Genomic DNA, 21,628 nt, shown 5'->3' on the forward strand with positions numbered 1-21,628 from the left:
GTATGGGTGCGCGTGATCTGAACATCGGAGCCAATCGAAGCTGAATCGGCATGAGACACTAATCGCAGATCTGCAATGCCCCATAGTATAACATTGGGCTGAGTGCTGTCCGATAAAGCATCAGATAACACTCAGCCGTGTTATACGCTCGTGTGAGCGAGCCCTTATTCTCTGTTTGGGCGCAGTCAGACGGCTGATTTGGCATGAGAAAACAATCGCAGCATGTGATCCACTCACAATGGGTGTGTGTAAAACATCGGACTGCGCTCGGACGTTATCCGAGTGCAGTCCAATTTACGCAGACTCAGACAAAGGAGAAGATAGAGAAATTATTTTCTCCATCTTCTCCTCACCATTGCTATGATTCTCTTGTGCAAGAGAATCAGATCACACCAAGGTGACATCAGGCTCACACTGTGACAGAGTTTGAGCCAAGTGACATTAGCATAATCGGCCCGATTCTCTAGCATGAGAAGATCAACACTCGTGTGCCCCCGGCCTTTTAGAGATAATAATAGCGAAGGGGAACAGGTTATACATGGCTGAGTAAACTGTATCAAAGAAGAAGGAGAGGACATGTTTGCAAGGGAAAAGATATAAAGGAAAGAAAAAAAATGGAGCAAACTATACAGTACAGAGTGAAAACATGCTTGAGGATGTGAAAAGTGAAGTCAGTTGGATACTGAAAACAGATTACTCACTTCTGTCATTTATTCCATTAGCCCAATAAAGTGACAGCACAAGTTGCCAGTGTTCTATGGCGGCAAGATAAGGCACTAACATGGGCTGAGAGCTCCCAAGTCCCAATAAAACCTAATAAGAAAATACTCGGCTATAGAAGTCTATTTCAATACTTCACTATAGTCAAGTCTCCCATCCATATGATGCCGGACCTTGTAATTCACAGAACCTGAACTTGCTCTTTGCTTGATACTTAGGCCAGTGCTAGATGATGATCTTACTGAGATCTAAGGTGCCGGACCTGAGCCCTCTGTTCAGTCCCCCAATTTGCAGTCAGTGTAACTTCAGCGTGACTTACGGCTCATTCAGACATCAGCGATTTGTCACACACACAAAAGACAGTCCGAGATCCAGCGGTGTTTGGTCTCTGCGTCATTTTTTACCATCAGTGTTTTAGTTTTATCTCATAAGTAAAAAAAAAATGATGGCGGTTTCTGAAGCTTCTCCTATCAAACAGTCGGTGAAAAATGGACGGCACAGGGATGGCATTCAATTTTTTGCATCTCTATTCACTTGCATTGGTAAGATTGTGACATCTGGATATCCGTGTTGTTCACCATCAGTGTTTTTCCAGTATGGGTAAAGAAAAAATTCAATTCCAAAGCTTCTCCTATACTTTGCAATGTTAAACAGGTACAGATGACGGCACACAGATGCCATCCGTGTGCTGTACTTGTATTGCACGGACCCATAGACTTGTACTGGCCCGTGTCATTCATGCTGCAAACATGGACATGTGTAGGAGGCCTTAGGGCTCGATCACACGACTGTATGTTCAGTCCGAGTCTTGTCCATGAAAGGACCTCACTCAGATTGATGTTATTCAGTAGGACTGTGCACATCAGCGATTTTTTTTTTTCTCCTTGCCCTATTTTACACGTCTGCTCCAGTGCGCGTGTGCAACAATGAGGTTTGGTCCCCACTTCCTGCCGACATCCTGCTATCCGGACACCAAGGACACCAAACCTAGAAAAACGAATTGAATAAAAAGATTTCTCTGCAATCAGACCTCTAATATGGGCCATACAGGTAGGTATAGATTCACATTTCTATCACCTGTATGCCCATAGTAGAGGTCTGATAACTCCAAAGGGGTGACAGATTCCCTTTAAGTACACAGACATGTGAACAGCTCCATAGACCATGTGAGGTACAAGTTCTCTCTGTGAAAACACAGATAGATCGCGTACGAGCAAAACTGACATCAGACCAAACTCTGATGGTAACAACTGACACTCTGACCAAACTCTGATGGTAACAATAGACACTCTGACCAAACTCTGATGCTAACAAATGACACTCTGACCAAACTCTGATGGTAACAAATGACACTCTGACCAAACTCTGATGGTAACAAATGACACACTGACCAAACTCTGATGGTAACAACTGACACTCTGACCAAACTCTGATGGTAACAGCTGACACTCTGACCAAACTCTGATGGTAACAACTGACACTCTGACCAAACTCTGATGGTAACAACTGACACTCTGACCAAACTCTGATGGTAACAACTGACACTCTGACCAAACTCTGATGGTAACAACTGACACTCTGACCAAACTCTGATGGTAACAACTGACACTCTGACCAAACTCTGATGGTAACAACTGACATTCTGACCAAACTCTGATGGTAACAACTGACACTCTGACCAAACTCTGATGGTAACAACTGACACTCTGACCAAACTCTGATGGTAACAGCTGACACTCTGACCAAACTCTGATGGTAACAACTGACACTCTGACCAAACTCTGATGGTAACAACTGACACTCTGACCAAACTCTGATGGTAACAGCTGACTCTGATCAAACTCTGATGGTAACAACTGACACTCTGACCAAACTCTGATGGTAACAACAGACATTCTGACCAAACTCTGATGGTAACAACTGACACTCTGACCAAACTCTGATGGTAACAACAGACACTCTGACCAAACTCTGATGGTAACAACTGACACTCTGACCAAACTCTGATGGTAACAACTGATACTCTGACCAAACTCTGATGGTAACAACAGACACTCTGACCAAACTCTGATGGTAACAATTGACACCCTGACCAAACTCTGATGGTAACAACAGACACTCTGACCAAACTCTGATGGTAACAACAGACACTCTGACCAAACTCTGATGGTAACAACAGACACTCTGACCAAACTCTGATGGTAACAACTGACACTCTGACCGAACTCTGATGGTAACAACCGACACTCTGACCAAACTCTGATGGTGACAACTGACACTCTGACCAAACTCTGATGGTAACAGCTGACACTCTGACCAAACTCTGATGGTAACAACTGACACTCTAACCAAACTCTGATGGTAACAGCTGACACTCTAACCAAACTCTGATGGTAACAACAGACACTCTGACGAAACTCTGATGGTAACAACTGACACTCTGACCAAACTCTGATGGTAACAACTGACACTCTGACCAAACTCTGATGGTAACAGCTGACACTCTGACCAAACTCTGATGATAACAACTGACACTCTGACCAAACTCTGATGGTAACAGCTGAATCTGATCAAACTCTGATGGTAACAACTGACACTCTGACCAAACTCTGATGGTAACAGCTGACTCTGATCAAACTCTGATGGTAACAACTGACACCCTGACCAAACTCTCATGGTAACAACAGACACTCTGACCAAACTCTGATGGTAACAATAGACACTCTGACCAAACTCTGATGGTAACAATTGACACTCTGACCAAACTCTGATGGTAACAACTGACACTCTGACCAAACTCTGATGGTAACAACAGACACTCTGACCAAACTCTGATGGTAACAACTGACACTCTGACCAAACTCTGATGGTAATAACTGACACTCTGACCAAACTCTGATGGTAACAGCTGACACTCTGACCAAACTCTGATGATAACAACTGACACTCTGACCAAACTCTCATGGTAACAGCTGAATCTGATCAAACTCTGATGGTAACAACTGACACTCTGACCAAACTCTGATGGTAACAGCTGACACTCTGAACAAACTCTGATGGTAACAACTGACACTCTGACCAAACTCTGATGGTAACAGCTGACTCTGATCAAACTCTTATGGTAACAACTGACACTCTGACCAAACTCTGATGGTAACAACAGACACTCTGACCAAACTCTGATGGTAACAATAGACACTCTGACCAAACTCTGATGGTAACAATTGACGCTCTGACCAAACTCTGATGGTAACAACAGACATTCTGACCAAACTCTGCTGATAAGAGTTGACTCAGATCAAACTCTGATGGTAACAACTGACACTCTGACCGAACTCTGATGGTAACAACTGACACTCTGACCAAACTCTGATGGTACCAACTGACACTCTGATCAAACTCTGATGGTAACAACAGACACTCTGACCAAACTCTGATGGTAACAGCTGACTCTGATCAAACTCTGATGGTAACAACTGACACTCTGACCAAACTCTGATGGTAACAACAGACACTCTGACCAAACTCTGATGGTAACAATAGACACTCTGACCAAACTCTGATGGTAACAACAGACACTCTGACCAAACTCTGATGGTAACAACAGACACTCTGACCAAACTCTGATGGTAACAACTGACACTCTGACCAAACTCTGATGGTAACAATTGACACTCTAACCAAACTCTGATGGTAACAGCTGACACTCTGACCAAACTCTGATGGTAACAACTGACACTCTGACCAAACTCTGATGGTAGCAACTGACACTCTGACCAAACTCTGATGGTAACAACTGACACTCTGACCAAACTCTGATGATAACAACTGACAATCTGACCAAACTCTGATGGTAACAACTGACACTCTGACGGTAACAGCTGACTCTCTGATCAAACTCTGATAGCGCTCTGATAAGAAACGCTGACATTTCTGACAAACTCAAATTGTATTTTGGGTACAAGAAAAATAACTGATGTGTGAATGAAGCCTTAGGGTTGAGGTTGCAGCATTTGATCATGCAACCTGTACTACTCAGTGCGTTGTTATGGGGCTGTATAACATGAGAGTGGAGAATTCATATATATCATTGATGCACATATCAAGCTTGCTTCTTAAGTTTTCTTGCATGGCTGTCGTACTTATATAAACTTATATACTTGTACACTTTTCTTTCCTTGAAATAAATGCAAATATAAATCTGTCATATCAATCTGAATTTCCCAAACTAGGCCAATGAAAGCGTAAAGTGGAAGAAAGAAGAAATGGATCTTAGCATACTTATTGTCGCTGAACCTTTGTTGTCAGGGAAAAAGCACAAACACAATGTACAGAGTATTGTGAAGCAGAATAATATAGCTGAGTTACCCGACTATCTTGGAATTATTGGACTACAAGGTAGGCGAAGAACATTACCCTCTTTATGCTTCTAAAATTACATTTATTTCCAGTGTCATTCATATTCTCCTATTAACTCATACTATTCATGTTCTGCTTATTATGAATCTAAAACGAATTGCCAATAATAACACCATTCATGTAAAAAAATAACCTATTTTCATCATTTGTGTGTGATGCATTAACATTACTGAATGTGTCCACCAGATGTCGCCATTGTAAAGGAAATCAAACTAAGTTCACCTTGGTAGACAGTTTCAACTTCTCTAATATATTCACTGTTTGCTTCTGTTTGACTCCAAATACTTACACTTTTAACCCTTTTGAATATTTTCTAAAGTTACTTAGTCTATTCTAAGACACTCTCTCTAGTATTCGCAGAAAATAAGTTCTTCCTGGGTAAGATAAGTCAAGAGTAAGAAGGTGAAGATGCCTCATTAAAGCATGGTGTGCGCTTCCAGTCAAACTGATTAACGTTTTCCCTTCTGGGGGGACAACCCGACAAGTTAAAATATGCATGAGATTTCATAGTGATTATGCATCTTAAAACATTAAACACTGCTCGGAATCAGCAGACTTTCCTTGTGTACATTACTGATTTTGTTTGTGATTATTTAATGAAGAAGAAAGGTGTCTGCATACAAAGCTCCTCTCACTCCCAACCCCTATTACATCTTCCCATAAATGTCCGTATAGCAATGGCGGTAAACAGGTGTAACTTCAAATGAAAGGGCCATTGCATGGCATCACTCTTAAAACCGGGATCTTGCTATGTCTGCAGTGAAAACATGGAAAAGATAATAAAAAAAAGTGTTTGGTATTTGTGAAGTAAGCAACAAAAGTAGAAGATTTATAATGATATTCTAGAATATCGGCAATAATCCATGTTTTATTGTTGATGGATTGATTTTCCATTACAGGTGAACCTATAGATAACAAATCTACGGACGATCACATCGCACTGGCAGAGACACTATACTCATGCGTGTGTCGCTCCTCACAGGTATTGTGTCTGACCGTTTTTTTTTTACTTGTAAGCATTACAGCAATCTGCCCTTAAAGAAAATCTTTTACAAGATTTTTGATAGCTCATCTCAGAGCAGACGGAGACTCTGATTCCAGTGATGTGTCACTTACTGGGCTGCTTGCTTTAGTTTTGATAAAATCACTATTTTATCTGCTGCAGATCTACCAATCCTAAGAATGCTGAGATATGTATAACCCCATTGCTAGAATCAGGGTCTCTGCCCCTACATCATGCTGCGCTCCGATTAGGTGGCAAAAACCTGGTGACAAATTCCCTTTAAGATCTGAAAATGCAGCTAAAAAATGCAATGTCACATTTTTCCAGGATAAGGGGAACCTGTCACCAGCAAAAACGCTATTAACCTGCAGATATGGGGTTAAACTTCAGGTTAATAGCATTACTAACCTGCCCGGTGTCTGCATGTAGCTGAACGCTGCTAGGAGAAAATGAACTTTATTCTCCCCGGCCGCATTTGATTTCAGGTACGGGGGCAGCGTCGGCGCTGGTTGAGTCACCGCTTTGAGAATACAGTGCAGCAGCTGTAACTGCGTCCCCATCCCTGACTGACACTGGCTCTGCATTGGGGCCAGCTGTCCGCCAGGGCCGGATGTGCGGTTACAGCTGTTGCACTGTATTCTCAGAGCAGTGACAGAACCACTGCCGGCGCCCTATCCCCGTGACAGAAACTGAATTATGCTGGGGGGAATAAAGTTCATTTTATCCCTGCAGCATTTGGCTAAGTGCTGGCGCCGGGCAGGTTAGTAACGCTATTAACCTGCAGATTAATCCCATATCTACAGGTTAATAGCGTTTGTGCTGGTGACAGGTTCCCTTTGGTTTCTTTATATGGAAATGCAACTAGTCACTGGAAATCTACTTATTAAAGCATTTAAACTATAGGGTTAGAGGCGGCATGGTTTTTTTTTACCTTCAATAACTGCTGTTATCATATCACTTTGAAATTAAGTCTGATATTTAATTTTTTAATCCAATAAAAGGGTTGTCCTAAACAACATAGATAGGCGACAAATGTGTGATCACTGGCAATCTGTTTCTGAGATCCCCCAATGATCTTTCTAATCTACCTCATATAAAACACCTGCCTTCCTCCAGCTTTTGGAAACAAATAGGCCTTTCTTAAAAGGAGACCAGTCACTAGGTCATAATTTAACAGCTTTTGCTCTTGTTTTATTCCCGCTGTTCCCCTGAGTATGCCATTTTTAAAAAAAAAAATCCGCCATATGGTTCCAGAGATATGGGCCTTTTTATTTAGTGCTAGTTTTAAGGTGTTTATCAGTGGGGTGTTAATCACAGGATTCTCAGGGGTCATGTCTTTCAGGCAATGTTCCCCAACTCAAGAACCGCCAACAGGTCATGTTTTCAGGATTTCCTTAGTATTACACTGGTGATGGAATTATTACCTGTGGAGATGATGGAATTATCACCTGTGTAATACTAAGGAAATCCTGAAATCATTACCTGTTGGGCCTTGAGGACTGGAGTTGGGGTACCCTGCTTTAGGGTATTCTGCATTATTATCCTGTGAGCTTTGCCCCCTTGGTAAAGGCCACAAAGATTAGCACAAAATAAAAAGGCCCATATCTCTGGAACCTTATGGTGGATTTTTAAAAAAATGGAGTATTTGGGAGAGCAGCGGGCATAAAGTAAGAGTAAAAGCTGGTCACTTAAGATCTGGTGACAGGTCCCCTTTAAAGCTTCATTTTGGTATGGTGAGATTGGATTTTTTCAGATATTTACAATTATAACATGCGGTTTAATCTTCTCCACAGCTTCTTGTGCTGTCTGATGGCAAGCCAATTACTGAATTTTTAATATCTAATTATCCAAGCAGGGGAGGAATTAATATTCTATATAAACAGTTGAATGACGAGGCCTCAATGCACACTGTGAATAAAGTGAGAAGTTGGCAGATTTTGCTCCCCTGAGTATTCCATTTTTTTGTTTTTTGAAATTCTGATTTATGGTTCCAAAGATTTGGGCCTTTTTATTAAGTGCTAATTTTTATGGTGTTCACAGGGCAATAATGCAGAGCATTTGTAGATAATATTAGAGAGGGAGGCGAGTCTGCAGAGGGAGAGATCAAATAATCGAAAAGATCCAGCTCACCCTTTCCAAAATGAAGCCAGTCCGTGGGGAAGTCCAGAAAGCACACCACTGCATGGTGCTTTAGATAGATATGTCCAAGAAAGGTAAATGATCCAGCATATATATAAAAAAAATCCTATTTTATTTAATCCATTAAAAAAAATGAAAAAATATAAATACTTTGGAAAAAGTTTAAGTGAATACCTTCTTAAAAACCAACGCGTTTCGAACACTACAGTGTTCTTAGTTGTTACCAGGACTAAGAACACTGTAGCGGTTCTTACAAGGACAAAGAACGTTGTGGTATTCAAAATGCAAAACTTTTTGCACAGTGTGTATATTTTTTCACTTTTTTAATGGATTAAATAAAATTTGATGTTTTTATATATGATAGAAGCTGGATACTTTACCTTCAGAGGGAGATATCACACAGGTTACATCACGTACAGGAGAGGCGAGAACCCACTGGAGAATCTGCAGAGGGAGATGGAAGTGATCGGACATGGACGGCAGAGGCAGAATCTGCAGGCAGAGATCTCACATAGTCAGGCATCATCAGTGTCAGGACAAATCACCATATTACAGGAATGTGCATGTGGTAGAACGTTAGTGCTAGTAAATGCAGCAGCTTCATCCTAGATTCACTGAGCGCACTGTCACTGGTATACCGCGACAGAGAGGGGCCAGAAGACTGCCGTGTCTGGTTTCACGTACTCCTGCACTTCACCATCGTATTAAACCATGCAGGTTTTTTCCTTGCTAGCAGTGCTTTTCCTGCTTAGATGGTCTCAGCTGTTCTCTTCTGTGTTGGCCACTCCCCTCTGCTGTATATTCTCACCTCTGGCACTTAGGAATTGCCAGTGTTTGTTCTTACTGCCTGGTTAAGAGTTGGAGGTGTAGTTTGTGGTTGAAGGTGGCATTTGGAGATTTGTTCAGAAGATTGTTGCTTGGACTTTTTGTGTGCACATCCTCATCCTCTCCTCTCCTCATCCTCTCCTATTTGGTTTCTTCTTCCTTTAACTTCCCGGTATTCCACTCTGTTGTTTTGTGAGTGAATTTTGTGTGATTGGTATTTCCATTTATCCCTGTCTGTCTTCCCTTGTTTGTCTGGTTAGTGTCCCTATACACTTCAGCTTCCCACCTCCCAGGGTGTGGGAGGGGACAGATAAGGGTTGATATAGGAGCATAGCAAGGTATGTGACCTCTGCGTCTTTACCATCAGAAGTAATCTGGGGGACAGGGATAGACTATGGCACCCCCTAGCTTGAGAGATAGGGAAGGAGCCCCTTTGCCCCAGGATATCCTGCAACAGTGCCATAACACTCACATCCACCATGTACTGTTGAGTGGGGCTGCTAATTATAGAGCCTAAAAAGGATTGAAGATTCCAGTCGAAAAGTTATTGCAACTTGACTCTAATTCAATGTTACCATAAACCTTTTTAATTTCTATTCATGCCAAGGTGTCCATAGCCTTAATAGCCTTTAAAGTTATAAACATCAGAATAAAAATGGATAAAATGCATGAATAGGTCCATAACTTTGCCCACGTACCAGTTGTGTGAAGTTATTGTCACATTAAGCACCACTACAAATCTATAGAGATGAGCCCAATGTACCTGTCTCTTCTCCAACTTAATCCTATCTCTAGCCGCACAGATATGTGCAGGAGGACACTAACAATAAAAGTAGACACTCATTTTATCTTTTTCAAAAAGAATCTGAAATTTAAATGAGAAATTATTGAAAGCTGTGAGTGATAGATAATCCATTAACGTATGCGTCACTGCAAACAGTCAGCAGGACTGACAAGAAATCAGTGAAACTTGACAGGTTTTGTCTAGGTCTGCATATAAATCAATCACGGGGACTGCTTTGTGTACAGTAAACGGGGATTGCCATTCCTCTGCTATTGTGAGGGGACAATGCGCTCTGTTGGGATGCATTTATTGTTTAGGAAAAATAAAATGGATATATCAAATATTTAAAGGGAACAGGCAAGTCAAAATATATACAAACACTATGTGTGCTGTAGTGTTTTATCCAGGAATGAAATCTCTGGGATGCTAAGGCTGTGTGCCCACGTTGCGGATTACAAGCGTTTTTGATGCGGATTTTCCGCAGCGGAAACGCTTGTAAAACGCTTGTTAATCCGCACCCCATGGTCCCCAATGAGAATCCGCAAGTTCTATGCCCATGCTGCGGATTTTTCCGCAGCGTTTATGCTGCGTTCAAAAATCCGCAGCATGTTCATTAATTTTGCTTTTCCGCATGCGGAATTGCCTTATTCAATGCAATAAAAAACGCAAGGCAATTCCGCATGTCGAAAACGCGTGAAAAACGCGCGATAAACACGTGCGGAATTCCGCATGCGTTTTCCCTGGAGAGGACATGCGGAAATGAAGCAGAAATTTTCTGCTTCATTTACGCAACGTGGGCACATAGCCTAAGGGTGTGTTCAGAACGGGTGGTTAAAGCCTCGTCTAAAATTCCATCCAAAATACTGCATGCAGATTTGCCTTTGTTTTCGCTATGGTTGCAGTTTTTATGGGTGAAGTACATCCAATTTATACATTTTACCTGTAAAAGCTGCAATCACTTCGTTAACCACAGCAAAACTGCATGTGGTTCTTAGGAAGTGCTTTTAACCTCATGATCTGAATTCATCCTTCATCCTGTTATTGCTTGTATCACTTCTCACGGCACTCCTTCTACCACTCCTCTATCCAGTCTTCGTACCACTCCTTGTACCACTCCTCCATCCATTCTTCGTACCACTCCTTGTACAACTCCTCCATCCACTCTTCGTACCACTCCTTGTACCACTCCTCCATCCACTCTTCGTACCACTCCTTGTACCACTCCTCCATCCACTCTTCGTACCACTCCTTGTACCACTCCTCCATCCACTCTTCGTACCACTCATTCTACCACTCCTCCATCCACTCTTCGTACCACTCCTTATACCACTCCTCCATCCACTCTTCGTACCACTCCTTCTACCACTCCTCCATCCACTCTTCTTACCACTCCTTGTACCACTCCTCCATCCACTCTTCGTACCACTCCTTCTACCACTCCTCCATCCACTCTTCGTACCACTCCTTGTACCACTCCTCCATCCACTCTTCGTACCACTCCTTGTACCACTCCTCCATCCTCTCTTCGTACCACTCTGTAATGCACACGCCCGGGCTGAGCGGCGTTTGCGTGTGATTCCACTGGACCGTGCCGGAGAGTGAATGCCTGGAGGGGCGTAACTAGGTATTCACCCGATCCGACCAGGGTCGCACGACGGCATACGACGCCAGTGCACCCAGGAGGAACCGAGCAGAGGGACCAGGTGCTACTCCAGGACAGACCCCGGACACGGCTGTTGACCCACACAGGGGAATACAGGAACAGACTGGTTAGGCTGGCACACAGACTGGTGGGAATAGGCAGGCACGACTGGTATGCGGGCAGGCGGGTATGCAGGCAGGGGGGTACAGGCAAGCACGGCTAGAGTGCAGACAGGAAGGCACTAGCAGGTAGGAACACAGGCGGGATAGGACCCAGTACACACTGGGACTCTGGAACAGAACCACAGATGTGGCGGACAAACACAGCAGAGTGAGGCCGCCCAGGGAGGTGAGCGAGAGCAGGGCAGGACGAGACCGCCTGGAGCGGTGAGTTAGAGCAGGGCAGGACGAGACCGCCTGGAGCGGTGAGCAAGAGCAGGGCAGGATGAGACCGCCTGGAGCGGTGAGCAAGAGCAGGGCAGGACGAGACCGCCTGGAGCGGTGAGCAAGAGCAGGGCAGGACGAGACCGCCTGGAGCGGTGAGCAAGAGCAGGGCAGGACGAGACCACCTGGAGCGGTGAGCAAGAGCAGAGCAGGACGAGACCGCCTGGAGCGGTGAGCAAGAGCAGAGCAGGACGAGACCGCCTGGAGCGGTGAGCAAGAGCAGAGCAGGACGAGACCGCCTGGAGCGGTGAGCAAGAGCAGAGCAGGACGAGACCGCCTGGAGCGGTGAGCAAGAGCAGAGCAGGACGAGACCGCCTGGAGCGGTGAGCAAGAGCAGAGCAGGACGAGACCGCCTGGAGCGGTGAGCAAGAGCAGAGCAGGACGAGACCGCCTGGAGCGGTGAGCAAGAGCAGAGCAGGACGAGACCGCCTGGAGCGGTGAGCAAGAGCAGAGCAGGACGAGACCGCCTGGAGCGGTGAGCAAGAGCAGAGCAGGACGAGACCGCCTGGAGCGGTGAGCAAAGGGTCAGAGCTGAGCGAGACTGCCGGAGCAGTGGGCAAAAGGGTCAGAGCGGAGTCAGAGCAGGACGGACAGGGCTCTGTTCACACGGAACAGACAGGAAGGGAAAGACAGAGCCAGATACCCACAGGGTACTTGCAATGAAGTAGCGAGTGGACCACAAACTCACAAACGGGAGTACAGAGACACCAAGCAGGAGTTAGGTACGAGTTCAGACTCTGCAGAAAAAGGAAAGGAACGGACATAGAGAAAAAACAGGTAAAAGATAGGAGAGAGTACAGACTGGAACTGAGTGTACGGAGGAGACCGACACTGCAGCGGGATACAGGAGCGGGTCTGGGAATACGGCCCCCAGAGAGGCGGGACGAACAGGCAAGGAGCGTGTTCAGACAGGACAGACAAGATACAGGAGCGGGTCTAGGTAATCGGCCCCTAGAAGGCGGGAGGAACAGGCTAGGAGCGTGTTCAGACAGGACAGACAAGATACAGGAGCATGTCTAGGTAATCGGCCCCTAGAAGGCGGGAGGAACAGGCTAGGAGCGTGTTCAGACAGGACAGACAAGATACAGGAGCGGGTCTAGGTAATCAGCCCCTAGAAGGCGGGAGGAACAGGCTAGGAGCGTGTTCAGACAGGCCTGGAAATACAGCCTCCAGGATAGGCAGACAAGAGAACACAGAACGGGACCTGGCACCTTCAGAGTGCAAGCACACACTGAATGAAACACAATGCTCAGGCAGGGATTGATTGGAGCAGCTGGGTTATATACCAGGTGACAGACAGCAATAGGCTGAGGACGCACAAGGGGTGTGACCCACAGCAGGTACAAAAAGCAGGAAGTGATCGGGCGCCGCCCTTAAGCATCAGAAACAGACACAAACAGACAGCATGGAGGGAAGCCAGAGAGACATTCTGGACTGGAGATCAAGTGCGCGCTCTTGCACAGTGGGAGATGGACCACCATGCAAGGGCGCCGCCAGGTATCTTACACACTCCATCTACCACTCTTCGTACAATTCCTTGTTCCATTTTTTGTATCACTCCTTGTACTACTCAATCAGTTTATTGAAAATTACCTTCAGTTATAGCATTTTGGTGGATTCTAGGATGCATGTGGTTTTTAGTATATAGTTTGATCCACACAACCTGTTGTTGCTTGTACCATCCTTTGTACAACTCTTCTTTTACCACTCCTCGTACCACTCATTGTACTTTTCCTTGTACCCATCCTCCTATCACTCCTGGTGCTTCTCTTCGTACCACTTCTTGTACCAATCCTCATGCCACTCTTTGTACCCCTTCTCGTACTTTTTATACCACTCATTGTACCACTCCTCATACCACTCTTTGTATCCCTTCTTGTACCACTTCTTATACCACTCCTTGTACCACTCTTTGTACCACTCCTTGTACCAATCTTAGTGCCACTCCTTGTACCACTCTTTGTGCCACTCCATGTACCACTTAATCAGTTGATTAAAAATTACTTTCAGATGTGGAGGTTTGATAGATTCTAGTTTAAAATATATAACAGGCTGGCTGTATTCCAGTAAGTGGAGGGTTTCATGTGTGGGTTATTTCATGTTTATCTATATTTTATATGATTATCATGCATACACCTTGATATTTTTTATATCTTTACATGCCCTACCCTATTTTTTTCTATAGTGTTTTTTTGTATTTTTATTATTTGGGCTGCCATATGTTGTATCGCTTGCTCATAATTCCTTATGTACTTCCTTGACAGCCCGTTAAATATTATACGAGAGTCAGTCAATAAGTAATGCCTCCTATTTTTTTTCTCCTTTTAATTGGTAAGAAATTCAAATGCAATTACATAGGTTGAAAACCACAACATTAACGATTAATTTGTCACCTTTCAATATAATCTCCATCCATTTCCACAGTCTTGGTCCACCGTTTAACAAGGGCATGTATTCCAGCATGGTAAAAAGCATTCTTGGGACCCACCGTGCACAAACTTTTCTGTATCCCATTTGTCCAATAATTTTCATCACACTGCCTTTACTGAGGCAGATAATGCCACACAATTCATCTGCAGTCACCCGGCGGTCACCACGAATGATGTCATCGACTCGCTGAATGTTGCTTGGAGTCACTGCGGTTACTGGCCTGCCACTCCGCATTTTGTCAGCCAACGGTGATGGCCCTTCAGCTGTGTTACAGCGACGAACCCATCGTCTAACAGTACTGACATCCACTGTTGCATCACTGTACACATTTTTCCGTCTCTCATGAATTCGAATGGGCGTTTCACCTTCTGCATGCAAGAATTCAATCACAGAACGTTGTCTAATACGAATATCGATGTCAGCCATTTTGCAAACGAATACAGTCCTGCCACCTGTTGGTGCAGGAAGTTGCAATTGCTGTGGATTGAAGGTTTGAGGAATTGTGCCAAATTCGAATATTTAACATAACCATCTTATTTAAGGAGAAAAAAAATAGGAGGCATTACTTATTGACTGACCCTCGTATAATTAAAATGATGTGTTACTTAAAGGGGTTTTCCCAGGAACGAAAGTTCATTTTAATCAATAGATCTTGGAATAATAATAACCTCCACAATTGGATGTGTTTAAATAAAATGTTCCTGTGCTGAGATAATCTTATAAATGTGCCCCTGCTGTGTACTGTGTAATGGCTGTGTCTGACCGTGATCAGAACCCAGTCTTCTCATACCACAGCTCCTGGGCAGGGGAGGAAGCAAAAGAGTATACAGACATTACATCATGGGATCACAGATTCTTTTTGTGAAAACATTTCCCTGCCTGATTTTAAACAATGTTTTACTTCAAAGAAAGAATCAGCTACAATCCCCTGCTGTAATATCTGTATCCTCTTTTGTGTCCTCCCCTGCCCAGGAGCTGCGGTATGATCAGACCATGTTCCTGTACGGTCAGACATAGACATTACACAGTACACAGCAGGGGCACATTTATAAGATTATCTCAGCACAGGAACATTTTATTTAAATACATTCAATTGTGGAAGTTATTATTATTCCGAGATCTATTGATTAAAATTAAGTTTTGTTCGTGGGAAAACCCCTTTAATTGTGTTAATGATGATGTGTTATTTAATTGATTTCAGACGCAAATTTTGGTTCTGCATTCATACCCTCTTCCGTTGCCGTGCCACATTTTAAGTTGTCCTTTTTTTACATGTAAAAGGAACCTATCACCTTGACAATACAATCCATTCTTCAGGCACAGTGTTATAGAGCAGGAGGAGTTGAGCAGATTGATATAGAATTTTGTGAGAAAATATACAGTATAACTTGTGTTTTAATCATTTAATCCTCTGCTGTTTCTGGGCCTAATTACAGGCTTTCACAATATGTTCAAGGAAACCTGTCAACTGATTTACGCCTCCCAAACCTCGGACACCATGAATCAGAGAATGGCTGTTATTGCAGACAGAAAAGCGGTGGCGACATACATCTAGACTAGAGATCCTAATCACCTCCTATCCGGCCACTGTTTTAAAGCATGTTTTCTCTGAAAATCAACATCTTTCCAGAAAAAAAAAACATACATGTCTGCAATTATGGAGCCAGTCGTGAACTCATCTTGCCTATGATCTGAGCAGCAGGAATCAGCTGACAGGTTCCCTATATTGTAACATGTTTGAAATCTTCATTTTTTCTTGTAAGATGTTCACTTGATTTTTCAGGATGTCCAGCCCGACAGAGATATTGTCATCGATGTCATATTATTCCTGTGGCAAAAATGCAAAGCTGGAGTGCAGAGAATACAACCTGGATTAGATGGATGCAAATTTGTACAAAAATGTGAAATGAATAGCAAGGTAGGTGTCATTAACCACCATACAATTTAGTTTCCACCCGGGACTCTGTTATTTTGGGCTGTTGTGCACAACTCTACTTTGGAAGTCTGACAGCTAATTTTGATAATTAACATGCTTTTCTAGAGAGGAAAAAACAAGTGTTTGAAAATTACAACTGGCCTCCAAGGAATCAGTAGCTTTCAGATTTTGTGACAAAGAAACCCCTTTAGTAAAAATGACTGGCCAAGAACCTTACTTCACTTTTTTCTTATTATTTAATTAGCTAATTAGAGGTTAGAGAGAAAAAAAATAACATTAAACGTCTAATGAACGTTAAAACATTCTTCTAAAAAGACAAAGTATGAACACCATTTTAATGAATAAATAATAAATAATCTACACAGTTACATTCTATCGCCATACTCCCATGTGCAGGGCTGTGGAGTCGGTAAGCCAAACCTCCGACTCCTCAATTTCCACGACTCCGACTCCCTCATACATGGCTCATGTTTAAATGATAAATTTACTGTAGCACAGATTCATCTCAGATAAAAGTCTAGACCCTTAGATCAGGAATAGGACAGACATTTATAGGACATTTCATAACTTTCCCAAATTCTTATGAAAAAATATTCCCCACAAACTGCATTGTACTACTGTACCCAATTTATTATATATTTTAGGAGTTGGAGTCAGTTCATATTATGCCGACTCCGATTCCGACTCCACCAAAATGGACACTGGCTCCATGACTCCACAGCCCTTCCCATGTGTCTCCTTCTCTTTTAGTTAAGAACTTGTAGAGAAAGGATGGAAATTAGTGATGAGCGCAAGTGCTCGTTACTCGAGTTTGCATCAGGTGCTCGGGTATGCACCGAGTATCGCAGGTGCTCGAGTGACATGCTCGAGTCCACACGGCCGCATCTTTCACGGCAGTTAGACAGCCACAAAACTAGCGGTGATTGCCTGACAAACACGGGCAATCCCTGCATGTTTTGTGCGACAGTTGAGATGATGGAGTAGCAGCTATGCCCACCTGTCCAGATCATCAAAAGTACCAACTTTTTGTAGTGAATAAATGCTGCTCCAGTACTGGAGTAGTTTATCTGTCGCAGTGCACAGAGGTGTATGCCACTCCAAAGATGCAACTCATTTTTTGAATTCGGCACCTTGTACTCCAGCAACACTGGTGTAGTGTGAGCAGGTGGTACGCCAGTCCTGATGAATTAGCCCCCACATATGCTTAGTGTTCTGGAATCATCATTTATTGATCATGTAATTTCAGAGAGGAGAGTAATTAAACACATTTATTTAGATACTGTTTCCTTTTCTCTTTCAGTGGATCTATATTCTATGTCTTATCTATGAAGTGATGCAGCACTCAGGTATCATACACACAGATGCTGTTATATTGGGAGAAGCTGCGCTGAGGTTGGCAGGGATTGCCGAAAGTATGGCTGATGCTATCATGAAATGTGAAAAAAAGTCAGGTAAAACGAGAACTTAATTAGCTGTAATTAAAAGGTTAAAGGCTAAAATAGGAAAGTGTAGAATTCTGAAAACAAGCCTGTCTCATTTTGTAATATATATCATTCCAGTAAAATAATGTATTAGTTGTTATTATTATTTAACCAAATGTTACACAGTATTCCTATCATAATATCCACTCATTCCCAACCTCCATCCCGAAAACTGGAAGGGAAATATTACAAAATAAAACAATTCTGGATCATCTGCATTGTGCTATATTCCATCTGAATATTTATAAATTGACAACTGGGTGTTACTATCCCGCATGTTAAAGGGTTGAGTTCTTGCAGCATGATCTCATGCTCCAGTAGCCGCATTTTGATGAGATGATGCCAACACCCAGCCACACAGTTTTGAAGATAATAATTTTACATGCAAAATTACTTATGGCGAGTGCAGTGTGGAATTCTGGTCTTACACGGGTTCTCACAGGAAACACCCAGTTGTCAATGGCGTAGAAGGGAGGAGGGGAGGGAAAATGTATAAAGCTTACCACGTTATCGATTTCAAAACCATATGTCAGCCGGAGTCCATCCTGAGGGTGCCGCACCCATTGGGGATCACAAGCAAATGAAAAAGAAAAGGGAAATCCACCGACACATCCAACAGGAAATAATTAAAAATTGTTCTTTATTGAAAAAAACTAAAACATGCTAAAATGAAACCTCAGAAACCTGACGCGTTTCTGGTGTATACAACACCCTTATTCATAGGACGACTGAGGCAACATGTAACAGACCAGACTTTATACCAAACTTGCAATAAATGAGCAAAAACAATAGGTGGAGCTCAAATCAGTGCTGCAGAGGAAGTTGCAAACAATACAGGTGACGAGCATGAAATAATAAATGCAGTGCAATGAAATATAAATAATTCATAAAGCATATCCAACATAATAATATTCTGAATGGACAAATATAAATGCAATAATAATGCACATAATGGCAACTAATGGAAGCCTCAATTCAGCAGTCAGTATCACACAGGATGAAATCAGATACGCAGCCAAGCAGCCAGTAACACAAAGAATGGAATCAGGTACAAAAATCGACAAACTGCATTACACAGCCTTTATAATTTTTTTTTTGTTACTGCTTGTTTTACAGTGATGTTGAAACACTGATTGCTAGGCTGTGTAATGCCGTTTGTCGATTTTTGTACCTGATTCCATTCTTTGTGTTACTGGCTGCCTGGCTGCGTATCTGATTTCATCCTGTGTGATACTGACTGCCGAATTGCGGCTTCCATTAGTTGCCATTACGTGAATTATTATTGCATTTATATTTGTTCATTCAGAATATTATTATGTTGGATATGCTTTATGAATTATTTATATTTCATTGCACTGCATTTATTATTTCATGCTCGTCACCTGTATTGTTTGCAACTTCCTCTGCAGCACTGATTTGAGCTCCACCTATTGTTTTTGCTCATTTATTGCAAGTTTGGTATAAAGTCTGGTCTGTTACATGTTGCCTCAGTCGTCCTATGAATAAGGGTGTTGTATACACCAGAAACGCGTCAGGTTTCTGAGGTTTCATTTTAGCATGTTTTAGTTTTTTTCAATAAAGAACAATTTTTAATTATTTCCTGTTGGATGTGTCGGTGGATTTCCCTTTTCTTTTTCATTTGCTTGTGATCCCCAATGGGTGCGGCACCCTCAGGATGGACTCCGGCTGGCATATGGTTTTGAAATCGACCATGTGGTAAGCTTCATACATTTTCCCTCCCCTCCTCCCTTCTACGCCATTCTCTGTGATCTAAGGAAGCGCCGTTGATATATATCAAATTATACTACTTGACATTTATTTTGTGACATTTTCTGGAAGATATATATTATATTATATTATATTATATTATTTATTATTATAGCGCCATTTATTCCATGGCGCTTTACATGTGAAAAAGGGGTATAATACAAGAACAATTACAATAATCTTGAACACAATGTGACAGCGACTGGTACAGGAGGAGCGAGGACCCTGCCCGCGAGGGCTGACAATCTACGAGGGATGGGTGAGGATACAGTAGGTGAGGGTAGAGCTGGTCGTGCAGCGGTATGGTGGAGCGGTGGTTACTGCAGGTTATAGGCTTGTCGGAAGAGGTGGGTCTTCAGGTTCCTTTTGAAGGTTTCCATGGTAGGCGAGAGTCTGATACGTTGGGGTAGAGAGTTCCAGAGTAGGGCGGAAGCACGGGAGAAATCTTGTATACGGTTGTGGGAGGAGGAGATAAGAGGGGAGTAGAGAAGGAGATCTTGTGAGGATCAGAGGTTGCGTGCAGGTATGTAACGGGAGACTAGGTCGGAGATATATGGAGGAGACAGGTTGTGAATGGCTTCGTATGCCATGGTTAGGGTTTTGAACTGGAGTCTCTGAGCAATGGGGAGCCAGTGAAGAGATTGACAGAGAGGAGAGGCCGGGGAATAGCGGGGGGACAGGTGGATTAGTCGAGCAGCAGAGTTTAGTATAGATTGGAGGGGTGCAAGAGTGTTAGAGGGGAGGCCACAGAGCAGGAGGTTGCAGTAGTCAAGGCGGGAGATGATGAGGGCGTGCATTAGTGTTTTTGCAGATTCATGGTGCCGGTGCCGGTGCCTATTACCATACGCTGGTTTGAATCTATGTGCAGTTCTCGCATCTAAGTGTGGGGCTATCAGATATTTTGTGCAAGCTCACACATTATACCAGCATGGCGGTGGAGTTACGTATGGTCAAACTGGCTGCAATGTTTGATGGCATGGACAGTTCTTGTGGCCCACATTCAGAGATTAAAGATCTCTTTAATAAATTGGAAAAACTATCTAAGCAAGAACTACGGACATGGTGGGATCATAATACCATCAGAAAATATATTGAAAAGAATATGATCCCCAGGGGATTACGTATCAAAAAATCACCCACATATATTTTTTCAGATCAATTTCTGACTGAATGGAATTTGATACTTTCTGAATGTTCTCTAAAATTGATGGGTTTAATCACCTCATATGAAGAAACTAGATTGCAAACTCTAAAAATGGACATTGATTTAATTAAGTTGAGCTCAACAAAATTTTAGAAACCTCAGAATACTATCAATTAAAGAAAAAGATGTCTGATAAGCTCAATGCCTTGGAGGACAATATCACCAAAATAAAACAATCCAAGTTTAATAGAGATATATCAGATTACAATAATGATAAGATCTACACCTGGAACAGAGACCCCTCCAAAAGGCCATTCAGATCTATTTTGAAAAATCGCTCTAGTCACCATTCGCACCAGGAGCCAAATAGAAAGTCCGTTTCTTTTTCATCATCGGACTTTAACTCATGTGATAAGGGTTCTGATACCTCTGTATCCGGCACAAGTATCAGACAGGAACGTGGCCAACAGTTTCCAAAAAACCTCGCAGGAGGAGGGGAGGCAGGAGAGCTAGGAATAGAAGATTGGAGACGCTACCCCATGAGAGACAGAAAACACCGACATCATCGCTAGATAAAATTCTTCAGAGTGTTATTGTTTTGACTCCGTTTGTGTTGTCATCTGCACAAATTGATGTCCTAGCTAAAGGATTAAATTTTGTTCCGTCACAAAATTTTAATTTATTACAAACCATCAGGGATGTTAATCGTTTTACACGCCTACTTACGGTCAAGAGACATTTTTTCAATGAGCAACATTATTTTTCACCTACTGATGAGACTGATACTGTTCATGAACATACTCATGATGCATCTCTTACAGTTTCAGAACAAATTGCCCTATTAACCTTGTCTTCATTACAGGACACTAACCAGCTTTCGGATAAACCAGCAGAT

General features: G+C 42.8%; 1 protein-coding gene across 3 annotated transcripts in view; it reads left to right on the forward strand.

Moving 5' to 3' along the window:
• CFAP54 (cilia and flagella associated protein 54) overlaps window positions 1–21,628 on the forward strand; it is a 526,588-nt gene that overhangs the window by 66,244 nt on the left and 438,716 nt on the right. For all 3 annotated transcript variants that reach the window (XM_073651573.1, XM_073651574.1, XM_073651575.1), the window contains exons 12-15: window positions 4,953–5,118; window positions 6,039–6,121; window positions 16,189–16,323; window positions 17,642–17,792. In XM_073651573.1, the coding sequence (XP_073507674.1) occupies window positions 4,953–5,118; window positions 6,039–6,121; window positions 16,189–16,323; window positions 17,642–17,792 (535 nt within the window). The remainder of the gene's footprint in view (window positions 1–4,952; window positions 5,119–6,038; window positions 6,122–16,188; window positions 16,324–17,641; window positions 17,793–21,628) is intronic.

This window comes from Phyllobates terribilis, unplaced genomic scaffold, assembly GCF_046119375.1.
Source record: "Phyllobates terribilis strain yellow unplaced genomic scaffold, ASM4611937v1 Scaffold_11__3_contigs__length_659146591, whole genome shotgun sequence".
NCBI classification, from domain to species: Eukaryota; Metazoa; Chordata; class Amphibia; order Anura; family Dendrobatidae; genus Phyllobates; species Phyllobates terribilis.